Below are 12942 nucleotides of genomic sequence, written 5' to 3'. Positions count from 1 at the left end.
GTTGCAGGTTTCCACCTCGTCCTCCAGAAAGGCAGCACACCATGTACCAGAGGTAGGCCAGTAAATCAATAGGGTTTAACTTTCAGGAATTTATTGGCCCTGGGTGGACTTCCTGGAAATAAGAGATAAAGAAGGGAAGTCAATAGAGATAATAACTGATAAACTATTTTGTTGAACTCTTGTCTTGTATTGGTGGTACTCTTGGTGCTGCTTGTGTTAATGTTATTAAACCTTACTGGTTATCTAGGTACCTCACATACAGCAGACTCTTGACCACATGGCATTAATTGAGATGCACATCTGTCTCCCAGTGTGCTGCTCCCACTCTCCTTGCATAATGGCTGTAGCTAATGGCCACCCTGCAGGCACCAACACTCGAGTCTTTGGTAAATCACCCAGGTGTCACATTATTTTTCCTTGGAGAGGAAATAGTACAATAGGTTAATCCTGGAAACAAATGGCAGAAAAACATCATCAACAACAACAGAAAAAAAGATAGCCACACCAGCTCAAATGGTTTCCAGCTCGCTGTATCGTAGCAGCTGCAAAAAGAAAAAAAAAAGTCAGCCATCCAGTCACATTAGAAGTGTTGTCTTAATCAAAACCAGATGCGGCGTGGTTAAAGTCTGTTACTGTAAATTGCTCTCTCTTTCATGCAGCCATGACTTAAAGACTCATATTAAAGCTGTTGCATGGGAACGTTGTCCACAGTATGAAATATGTTGTTCTTAAACTTTGTGTCTCAGTAAAGGAGGATGCTTCCTGTGATATTATTCAGACACCGCAGACATTTAGAGGGATCAGTATAATCTTGTAAGTCGTCATAGACCGCCCAGGAAGCCCATATTTTACCCAAAACATAAACAAAACGCTGAATTGCTACAACTGTTTTATACAATAGGCCTTGTTCAATTCAGAGAAAGAAAAACTCTTTTGAAGAAACAGCATTTTTATGAAGTGCAGCATCCGCAGAGTTGAGATAAGTTTATAATTGGGATTTGCAGACTGTAGGTCATTCAGCTTCTGTGCTCATGGTCAGCTTTGCCAAAGCAGATGGAGTTTGATTTCACACCTCTCCAACAGAGTTTGGATAGCAGCTCCCCTACCACGAGGGTTAAGACCACAAGAGTAAGCAATCGGCACGGTCTTCAGCCAAAACAAAAGTCATAATGGAAAGAAAAGAGAGCGGTGTGCCTCTGTGTGTTGAGGTACATGGAACAGGCAGGGTCTGTGTGTGCACATCTGTGTTTATGTCAGTGTTCGATACAGAGTTTTGTGATGACTTGGCAGTTTTGGCCGCCTGCAGTGGTGCAGCGTTTCCCTTTAGTGGCTGCAGTCTGATCGCCTGTTTCCCCTCGTAAGAAACTACAAGTAAAACAAGCGATTGTAGAACTGCACACCAGTGATCGACCAGCCTGTGAGGGATAGACTGTAAACTTTGGCAAAGCTGTGAAATAGATTAAGAGTGTTTTTGCATCTGTCACTGTAGCTGAAGTAAATCCAGATGTGCACAATGCACATATGACACCCTACCACCATTATAAATAAATCTCTGCACCAGTGACAGTCATTAAATGACCGTAGAATGACTAAATCGTTATTTATGTGTTAGTAAAATATTGTCTGGATTTCTCTTCAGCTTTAGGATAAGTCTGGTGTCATCAAATTGCAGGAAAAAAAACAAAACAATGTGTAAGTGGGTCTCACTTCATGACTCCCCTACACTGTGGCTCCAACCACAGTGGCTCCTACTGAAGGTGTAAATCTTTAAAAATGGCTCACAAATATATGGTTATATTTTTTAAAAAAAGGCTCAGTAATTTCCCAAAACAGCTGGGCACTGTAGTTTTTAGCAAATGTTACGCAAACAGGAATATTTTGCTATTTATAGCTGCAGATTAATACACATTTGGTGCTTGAGTGAATACAGCTATGGCAGCAGGACTACAGTGGAACATGTCACCCAGTGCAACAGTGTGGCTCATTGATGAGTTTTTAATAGTTTTTGGACAACAACGGAGGTCTGTGGAACAGAGGAGGTTAGAATCAGTGGAGGAGTTGGTAAAATTGTTGTGTTTTCCCATTGGTTTGTTTTTATTTTCACACAAAAAATTTAAGCAAACCAAAATGCATGACTAAAAGCCATGTGAGAATGTTCACTCTGCTCATTAGTTAGATGTGTATGGGCCAGGAGTGACACTATAAACACAGGAAGAAGATTCTGATTGTCAAGAAGGCAACTTACTTTGTTGCTAGACCAGTTCGGACCTCAGCTCTCATTCTCTGACTAGCTGCTAGCAACTGTTGATTTCCCTCATTGAGGTCGGATCACGTTATCACCGCAATTGAATAACTCCAGAATTTGTTTGTGACTCGAGCACAATTGCTGTGGTCAGATCCTCCCAAACAAATCTTACCAAGGGGTAAAACGTACCAGAGTCTGATTCAATGGGATTAAATAACGCAGGTTAAAAAACACTAAGTCTTGCACTTCCTGACAGGTTTGAAATGATTTGAGTCCCTTTGTCTTAAAAAAAATAAATAAATAAATAAAATCAGAGATTAAATCACAAGTACACTAGCAGCATTAGTAGTTTCTGTTAGCAAAAAGTGATGATTTTCTGGCTTCTTCCAGATGAACAGAGATGTTGTGATATCAGCTGTACATGACCTCATTGCATACAGAGGTTTCTACAGGTGGGGTGTCATATTGTTTGCAATTAAATTAAACATTGATGTACTGGACCTGTACTACACTGTAGTAATTTGTCAGCAAACAGTCAAGACAACATCCAGTAAGTATAATAAGTATAAGAGATAGATGAAAGAAAACATAGTCTTGCAACAAAGCAATAGCTTTTGCTTGCCTCTTATATATAATTACAGACTTTTTTCTTAACAAAGGAGTTTTTCTGCTCAAAGGCAACACTAACATTAACAGTGTGTGATTGTTGGATTGTTATAAGAGTTCAGTGGAGGTTGTGTCTGTTTTCTTAAGCTCTTCTGAAGATTTCAAAGGCTCTTGAACCCTAGTGTCCTAGTTTGTATAAGTTGGTGGACCTCTGCGTACTTAAATATGGATGAATAAGTGCTGGCCTTTGCATAGTTTTTATCATGGGAAGATCAGCAAACGATGCAGTGACTAAAATTCCTTATGAATCTTTTTTATAGCAGCATTTCCCACAACTTTCTGACCCTGAGAGAGGAGGGCAGAAATAATTTGTGTTTGAGGCGATATTCACCGAAGAGAAAGACATTATGATTAAAGAAATTAGCTTGTCATGGTGGGGAAATGAGCGTAGAGATGATGCACTGATTTTTACAAAGGATTTGGACCAAAACATCAGAGGGGTCAATGGCTTAGCATAATTACATGTTACTAACACGCTGAAGGAGAGACTACAATGTCAGGAAAATGTTACTGTGCAGCTGCAGCTCTTACCAGTCATTATAGATATTTTGTCGTACAAGCTGCCAGAAACACAAAAGATTTTTTTAATGTAACTGATTCTAGTTCTTATTTCACAACTTTATTGTGTGTTTTTTTACCGAACACACTCAAGTTAAGATGTGTTTTTTAACTTTGCATTGCGAAAGTAAAGCTACATGGACATCTCTGGCAAGATCAAATGTTTAGTTTTCATTTTTTAACATATTTTTTCATTAAGTCAGGAAAACATTGACTTTTTGGCACATTAACTAATTCCTAAGTGAGTTTAATGTGAGTCTAGAGCTGCAATGATTAAGCTATTAATCGACTAGTTGACTACTTTGACTATTTTGATAATCGATTAATCATTAATCAGGTAATTTTTCCAAGCAAAATGCCAAAAATCTGATGGTGCCAGGTCCTTAAATGTGAGAATCTTTTGCTTTTCCTGGTCTCATATGACTGAAAATTTAAATTTTTTAGGTTTTGGACTGTTGATTGGACAAAACAAGACATTTGATGGTTGTCACAGCTGGGCTCTGGGATAGTTTGACCAACATTTTTCACTATTTTCCTGATTAATCAAGATTAATCAAGAGAATAGTCTGCAATATAAATAAATAATTGTTAATAGCAGCCCTTAATGGGAGCCTTTCTCACATACCATATGAAAAGACAGCACGGCAAAGTTTAAAAAATGCCATTACTATTCGATAAATTTGTGCGGAAGTACTAAAACACAGTCATAGCCCTAATTTAGTCACATTACAAACATCACAACCTTATCATAAAGTTAGAGAATGACATAAATTCAAGACTGAATGACTCAAAAACATTCATAGGCAGAATGTAGTATAGAAAGCTTCCTGAAAGGCCATGGAGAAGCAGTTAGACAGTAAAGCACAGGAAGAGATGAGGAGGAAGTGTGTGTCTGAATCAACAACCCGCCTGTGATTCATGCTGAAACAATGGCACAAAGGACATTCCAACAGATTAATCAAGCATCACAGCCATTAAAAATACCCTGCTTATAGAATCATTATGTTTTCAAATAGTTGCAACATGATACACATACGTTTGAAATTCTTGTGTCGTTATGTGGTTGATGTGTTTTTCATTAAAGGGTGAATTCAGTTCACTACAACTTGGATTTTGAACTTGTTGTAACAGTTTAGAGAATAACCTTTCGGTACAGCTTTGACCTCTCGTCCCATCACAGTTTTCCTGTGCTGATGTTATTCGCTGATATTATGGGTGCTCCAGTTGGTTTTACCTCCAAATAAAGAAGTTGTTATAAATTACACTAACGCATAACCTAACCGCTCATGTTTCTTACTCTGTTGGACTTTGTTGTCGGTGTTCCCAGATCTCAGCAATTACTGTACTTTGTTGAGTACAATGTTGTCATAACTCATAGAAATTATGGCAAGTACTAAGAAGATAAGACCCAAATTGTAAAAAACAAGAATTATCTCTTAAGTACTTAGGTACTTAAAAAATAATTCCTTTTAGCAACACAAAGTGCTGATTTCTTGTGTCATATTTCTGAATGTGTCTCCCTTTTAAGGTTCCACAAGTGAAGTGTGTGTAATCTTTTCGGTTGTCCACCACCATGTCACAAGACTGCCATGTCAAAAGCTCATTTGCTGCTAATTACAGTATAAGTCATATTAACAAGTTTGAATACTATTCGGTCACTATGTGATAAAGCCACACTGTGGAGGTTTATGTAACAACTTGTGTCGTCCTGCATGAAATAAGCTATTTTCTGGTGATTCCACATGCTGTGAATTTTGAAACACTTCTTATGTTTCTTATGAGATGCAGTCTTCTAATGTTGTGGACCAAGAGGTTTTTTGCCTGTGTTCTTACTGTGAGTTTACAATACAAAGCTATGTTTTTTGGTCATGGTTTGTGGAAAGGCTGTGTTTTTTACAAGGACTCTATGCGTCTCTGCACATATTATGATCCACAGAGCATTACAGCACATATAATTACAGCACTGTACGGTCATGTCCTTCTAAAACCTCAGCCAGGGTCTCCATTTTGGGTTTTCCACCATTTCACTCTCTAATGTTTGGATATAACACTAGACTTGTTTTAAGAGACCAGACATGGTTTCAATCCAAGGTGTGCAAGTCTGTGTTTTTGTTTATTCTCCTGTATTCATCACAGTGTCATACTGTTTGAGTTTGTTTGTAGACCCCTCTGCTTCCTCTGACCAATGAAGCCACAGTCATCCTGCCTGTGGTTTTGGTCTGGAGTGCGGAGGACCAGGCAGCAGTTTGCACTGTGGGTCTGCGTACTAGAGAGCACGAGCCTCAAACGTGTCAGAGTAATGCATCAGGGAGAGCAAAGGCCTCCAACTGGCAAGAAGCCCAGCTCAGTGAAAAACACTTTCACTTTAAACCACATCAGATCATACGCGTATGCAAAAAGTAAACATTTCATAGAAGAAGAAAACAAGGATAATTTATTTTTTTTTTTTCATCTCATGAACATCCCCAAGGATTGCAGTTATAGCATTTGTTTTCATTTTATTTTGTGACAGCAGCAATTGGCATTAAACATTGCTGCATGTATTTGTGCAGTCATGCTGTTAAACATGTGGTCATTTGGTTGAATTTATTTTTGAGTATTAAAAGATCCAACAATATATTTGCAATACAAAGTAGTAAGAAGATAGCCATACTGTCATACTGTATGTCTGGAAGTTGATCAGTTTGTTGACCAAACCAACAACTACTCAGTGATTACTTTGCAAGGTGATGAATGTTTTTTTTTTTTAAATCTCAGTGTCTGGCTGAACTCTGAGCATAAACTCCAACACCACCACTATCAGCATTTGCAACTGCTCAGTGAGAGAGTTCGATTGATAAAGATGCAGTAACAGCCAATATTTGCTCATTGCAGATATATTGGTATCAGCGTATATGTCAGATGAATAACAACTACAGAAAGATATGTTTTGAAACAGTGTTACCATTCTATAGTTTTTCCACCAGAGAGTAGTTTATTTTTTTGTAAAATGTAATTCTCAGTACATTTCTTTAAGGGAACCTTATCAAAAATGTTTATTTAAGTTAAGAAAATGTATATCATTTTCAGATTTTTTAAACTCTCAAATATCAATATTGGTATTCGCCTCATAAATCCAGTATCGCTTAGTCCATAGTGCTAACTGTAAACTATCTGTATCACAAGTAATTTTTCTTACATTTTAAAAGAGCAAAACAGAAGCCAGCCCACTAATTTTAACTCAGGTTACTGTGGTCTGTCATGGCTCAGTAAGCATTTGTTTGGGTCAGGGGCATCATTAGTGGGAAGCGTGAATGTTTTTTGTACCTGATTGGAGTAATATGTCATTTGGTCTTCAAACTATTGACAACTATTGGCAGCTGATATGGAAACAGTCAAATTTCACTTACATTATCCACCAAAATTGTCTTTTGCATAACTCTGAGGTGAGCAATAGGCCATTCAGTTGCTTAATACTTAATTTTGTATCTGCAGTGTTTGGTTTAAGTAGAGGTTCATACGGGTCGAGTTGGGAGATGGCTCTGACTGGTCATCTGAACCACTCCCCATAGATTTGCTAATAAATCCAGCTTCCAGCTTAGTCAATTCTCAGTGGATGTTTTCCAGATGCTAAAACAAAAACAACTTGTTCTTAAACCAAAAAGTATTTTGAAACAGAAACTCTTCATTAGATATTTCTGTAGGATGTTTGTCTAAAAGTATACAAGTTTTTATCACTGTTGTTGCAGTTCCTACTGGTTGCAGATAGGAGTCAATACACAGCTGGCCTGGCACTCAGCTTGGCACTTAGTCCACTCTGCTCTATGGTGACCTCATGTTGATGTCCTCATGTGGTGCACAACAACAAGATTACCATGGTGACCTTATCACTCCAACCACTGTTATCCACGGGCTCTGTTCTCCATCACCGCAAGGACAGAGGCTGTGAAATGAGCTCCAGTACCTCCTGACCTCACTTAAAACAGTACTCTCCAACACAAACACTCACACACACACACATACACAGCTCTAGCTTATCTAACTGTTAGCTCTTTACCACTACAGGAAAAGGTGTGGTCCTCTCAGATCACATTGTCTTGAATCTCCTTTCATTTTCTTGTAGGTTAAGTTCATTTGTAAGTTATTAAGTTTTTTGATCTCTAGCCTTAGGGTCTTTGGTTTGTAGGTATACATTTTATAAAGTATAAATCTTATACACTATATATATGTGAAGTGAAGTGAAGTGAAGTGAAGTGAAGTGAAGTGATATGAAAGACAACTAATGTAAAGAGGGACCATGAGGACGGGACACATATCCTGTTTTTCTCAGTTAAATAAAGTATCCCAGGCCAAAATGCCGGAGGTTGCCAAATGAAAGCTGGCCTGACATTGCTGTAGAGATAACATAGAGTTGACATAAGGTGATTTCATTAGTTTTTCCATTGCAGCTCTCCTAATTAACAGAGCCTTAAAATGACTCGAACCCAAGGACAGATTGGCAGGCAGCACTGGGCATCTGTCATTGCATTTAAGAGCCTGTTGGTAAGAAGATGTTGATGAAGATGATCCAAGTTATTTATTCCCATGTGATTACTGGAAACTCCAGTAGGGCAGATCTGCTGACTTAAGACAATATAAATGTCTGAAAAAGGAGACAAAAGAACTGCAAAGGTGTGCAGCGTTTCTTAAAGTTCAAAGGTCAAAAGTTCAAGAATTCTCAGCTCTCTTGCAGCAGTCCTGCAGATAGCAAACACTGCAGAGCTCACTCAGAGAATTTCAGACTTTCAAGATCTCTGCAAGGCCTCCCCCCTTCTCTTTCTCTCTCGCTAGATCATCCTTTTGTCATGCAACTCCCCCGAGAACCGTCAAGTGCATTTGAGCTGCCAAGAGTTTTCCACTCAAAAGCTTTTTCCAGTGTGGGGGTTCAGCTGTTGTGGCAGAATACCACCTTTTTACCGTATGATGTCTTTACTGTAAACCGAGTGAAACGTGTTGATGTAGGCGTTGTGATTTTTCACCGGATAGTTGATAATGTGGCAAAAGGGATGCACACCATGTAATCTGTGGGTGTGTTTTTTCTGGAGTTTAACGTGTGTTCTCACATTACATTTTTGGGTGTGGCATGTAATTGTTTCTCCACGTCCCCAGTGTGTTGTTAAGGGTCCCTGCACCCCCTTCTCAAACAAACCACCCACCCAACATGGGGCATGGCGGCAACTGGGGATTGATGCCAGCCTCACTGTGGTACTGCAGCCGAACCCGTCCAATGCTCCAAGACAAGAACCCAGATGCAAAGGATTATGGGTTTACAGTAACTCGGGCTTAATGTGAGGGTGGGATGGGGAGGAGGGGGAGAGGGGACTGTGGCTGCGGTCGGTGTGTCACATGGAGGACTCTGGGTAATTTATTCCAACTGGCAGTTTTTGTCAGTTTCTGCCCTCAAGCAGTTTTATAGATTTGTTATTCTAAGAGCTCAACTGTAAATTTGCGACGCAAACCTTTTGTTCAGTGAGGGCTGCGTTCTCCTGTGGACGGTGTTTTTTGATATCTGTGATGATCACAATCGTAATGTGATCATTTAAATCCCCTTACACACCGCAACTTTATAGGCCAACTTTTAAGTGTAATGGTGCACAGCAAGGCTTTAATCATGTGCAGTGTGACCATCATGTTGCCAGGAAACATTTGAGTTGATTTTTGTCATTTGGTCTCCTTTTCTTTGTTTGCTGCTGGAGGTTTTGCCAATTTACAATGCTCAAAGAACTGCAGAGTGCACTGGTTTCCGATTTTCATGTCAAGACCTTCTTAAAGGGCCTGCAGCAAGCCACAAACCCTTGTTTGTTAAGATTTTGTCTAACGGAGCTAAATTTTAGGAGATTTTACTTTGTACACAGCTCACTGTAGGTGGGCAGAGCACTGGGGAGTAAAGCCTGATAGAAGGGCAATAATTCTTCATTTCTGCTCTCTCATTGTTTTAATGGCATTATAATACAGTTTAACCACTCCATATCCCTCCCTTTGGGAGACACTGGCCGATTAAATCACTCCTTAAAGTTCAGTTGCATGTTGGCGGGTTGGGCAGGCTACTTGTATTTTGAAACTGCCTTACATTGCAGTGACTAATTACCTTATTAAAACAGTAATCAGTAATCCAAATGACTAAAGAAAAATCAAAAATGTATTCTGATTATCATCTTTGACTTTGTCATTTTTCACTTTATTTATTTGCACCGCAATGACAAAGTTCAGGAACCTGATATCATGTTTAAAACCCACATTTTATAAAGAACATCTGCCTTCATTTAAACAGTCTTCCAAGTTTCTTGATTTTATTTTAAAAGTATTCCCAGAAGTAATCCTCTATTTTTTTTTCTCAAAATAGTTATAATTGAATGAATATACAAGTCAAGTCAATTTTATTTATATAGCGCCAAATCGCAACAAAAGTTATCTCATGTCACTTTTCATATAGAGCAGGTCTAGACCATACTCTTTAATTTACAGAGACCCAACATTCCCCCATGAGCAAGCACTTGGCGATGGTGGTAAGGAAAAACTCCCCTTTAACGGGAAGAAACCTCGAACAGAACCGGGCTTAATGTGGGCGGCCATCTGCCTTGACCAGTTGGGTTGAGAGAGAGAGGGGAGAGAGAGACACAGAGAAGCACAGCAACAACAATAATAAAAACAACAATAATAACCATAATAATAATAATAATAGAAATATGACTAATAGTAATAATATTAGGCATGGTCGTCAAACAGGACCATGGCAGCAGGCAGTCCATGACCACGATCCATAGAAAACCGCAAGACGAGAAAGCACATAAACTCCGGGGAAGAAGCCAAGTTAGTAACGCACGCAGATGGAGAGGGAGAGGAGGAGAGAGAAGCTCAGTGTATCATGGGAAGTCCCCCAGCAGTCTAGGCCTCTAGCAGAACAACTAAAGGCTGGTCCAAGGCAAGCCTGAGTCAGCCCTAACTATAAGCTTTATCAAAAAAGGAAAATTTTAAGCCTACTCTTAAACGTAGAGAGGGTGTCTGTCTCCCAGACCAAAACTGGAAGATGATTCCACAGATGAAGATCCTGATAGTTGAAGGCTCTGCCTCCCATTCTACTTTTGGAGACTCTAGGAACCACAAGGAAGCCTGGATTCTGGGAGCGTTGTAGTTGCAGTGTTCTAGTGGGGTAACAGGATACTATGAGCTCTTTACAACAGTATCCACTTACAGTTTTTGGTTTCTATTAAAATACTCTCAATACAAAACAAGCTTTCAGCTTTAACTTTACATCCATCATCGTCAAGTTAGCCTTAAATGACCTTATTATGAACTTTTTTACATCAGACCTTGTAATGGTGATGTGATGCTGATATTAGAATTACTTATTACCAAGATAGCACAAAACAAGACATAAATTACCAGCAGTTTGAGTCATATTATGCCACACAAAAATGCTTTGCACCTGCAGGCTGTGTCATAACTCTGGAGCAGAAAGTCTACAGTATTTCACCATGTTGAAAGGCAACATTTGGTAGTCTGTGTAATAAGGTTGGAGTAAGGAACAAAGGGATTTTTTAAATTTTTATGCTGTTGATTCTGGAAGAGCACGGTGGAATCTGCAACACCAAGAGAATTGCAAATACAGCTTTGAACAAAGAAAAAGATAGTCTGGAAGATGGAAACGCATTCTGTAGTTTCTCTGTCTGACTCATGTCAGAGCAACACGACATGAAAATGGACTTCTCTCTCTCTCTCTCTCTCTCTCTCTCTCTCTCTCTCTCTCAGTTTCTTTTTTTTTCAATTTAATTGGCCTTATTGGCATGACATTATGTATCAAACATGTTGTCAAAGAAAAAAGTCACATAGAAAAAATAGAATATAAACAGTCAATAATAAAATGAAATAAAAGACAAAAGAAAAAAAAGTATCTTACATTGAAATATGTCTTGCTTTGAGACATGCGGTAAGATATTCTGAGTTCTACTCTACTGCTGACTTCCCCAGAAGGGTTTGAATTAGCCTGTCTTTTGGGAGAGTAAGAAAGTCTGGGATTGTCTGGTTGAATTTGAGGAAGAAATCTTCTCTAATTTCTTTGTATTTTGGACAACTTGTGAGAAAATTATTTTCTGTCTACAAATTCTCTTGCCGTCTTTTTATAGGATGTTTCATTTGGGTTAAATTTTGGGCTAATTGAAATTCGCTGTCCAGTAAATTATATCATTCTAGTTTATTTATTGATTGGATTTCTTTTTTCCAGTGCTTAAAATATCTTATTTTATCATCTTTGTCTATTTGTTTTACTTGTGCGTTGGGAATTATTTTCATAGCATCACTTTGGCATATGAATCTGATTTCCTCATTTGTTCCATTCCAGGTAGTTTTATTGTTTTTTATCTTCTCTTTCTCTGTCTGTCTGTCTCTGTCTGTCTCACTCTGTCTCTCTTAACACCCCTCCTCACTCCCTGTGCACTACAGAGAAAATGTTATTCCATCTATTTTATTTTTCTTTCCCCCGTGACGTTCCCTTCCAGTGAGTGACTAATATTTTCTACCTCAATTAACACTGCAACTGCATAGAAATAAATAGAGAGACAGAAATCTGAGGTTAGATGGAAAGGAAACGGGGAAACACACAGTTTGAATCAACAGTTTGATCAATGCCATGTGGTTTGCATAAAACTTCACCAGAAAAAAGCTATATGGAAGATGTCCATTATTTTGATCAAAAAGTGATGAAAATTAAAAATATTTGATACATGATCTATGATCTATTTTTGCGTTGTTCCTATTCATATTAATAGCTGACTCCATTTAATACAATTAATATACAGTATTCTGTAACTGGTCAGTCATCATTACTCTGGGATAATGCCTTGCAACTATAAACATCTTAAATTAAATGTTTTTTTTCATTGTGTAAACTGCCATGACTCATGCAAGTGCAAGTGGTTGTTCATTTTTGTAATTTTATGTGTTTCCAGACTCATAGCCATACTAAATCTAGCTATCCTTGTTGTTGAAAAACTGAAAATGACTGCTGGTTAAACTTTGTTTTTATACAAAGGTAGTTATACATTTTGGGAAATACTTAGAGAGAATTAAATGAGAAGATTGATACCACTCTCATATTATTCTGTTCAATATGAAGGTGGAGCCAGTTAGCTTAGCTTAGCATAGCAACCTCACAGTGACAACAAGACTTCAGGAAGTCACTGCATCCAGCCAAGAAATGGCCCAGCACACAACCCCTTGTAAAACAACAAATTATTGTTTTTAACACTTTGGTTTTTGAGCTGTAGACTTACAGATTGGCAGATTTTGTTACCTTTCAAAAGAGCCATGCTAGCTGTTTCCAGTATTTATGCTAAGCTAAACTAACAATCTCCTGGTTCCAACGTCATATTTATTGGACAGATATGAGAGTGGTATTGATTCTCATCTCATCTAACTTCCAGAAAGTAAGTCTGTTTCTCAAAATGTCAAACTACTTC

The 12942-nt window shown here is 38.4% G+C and overlaps 1 protein-coding gene across 3 annotated transcripts in view; it reads left to right on the top strand.

The window, feature by feature from the left end:
* pear1 (platelet endothelial aggregation receptor 1) overlaps nt 1-12942 on the top strand; it is a 53113-nt gene that overhangs the window by 7289 nt on the left and 32882 nt on the right. The window contains exon 1 of one of the 3 annotated variants that reach the window (XM_042423278.1): nt 7266-7326. The exons of 1 other annotated variant lie outside the window; for it this stretch is intronic. In XM_042423278.1, coding sequence (XP_042279212.1) covers nt 7298-7326 — 29 coding nt within the window. In that variant the 5' untranslated portion in view covers nt 7266-7297. Of the gene's footprint in view, nt 1-7265; nt 7327-12793; nt 12910-12942 lie in introns of those variants that run through there. One more of the 3 variants, XM_042423281.1, reaches the window with a different exon arrangement.

Source organism: Thunnus maccoyii, chromosome 10 (genome assembly GCF_910596095.1).
Source record: "Thunnus maccoyii chromosome 10, fThuMac1.1, whole genome shotgun sequence".
NCBI lineage: Eukaryota > Metazoa > Chordata > Actinopteri > Scombriformes > Scombridae > Thunnus > Thunnus maccoyii.
The sequence above is the reverse complement of the archived record's forward strand: the minus strand, read 5'-3'. Positions and strand labels throughout refer to the sequence as shown.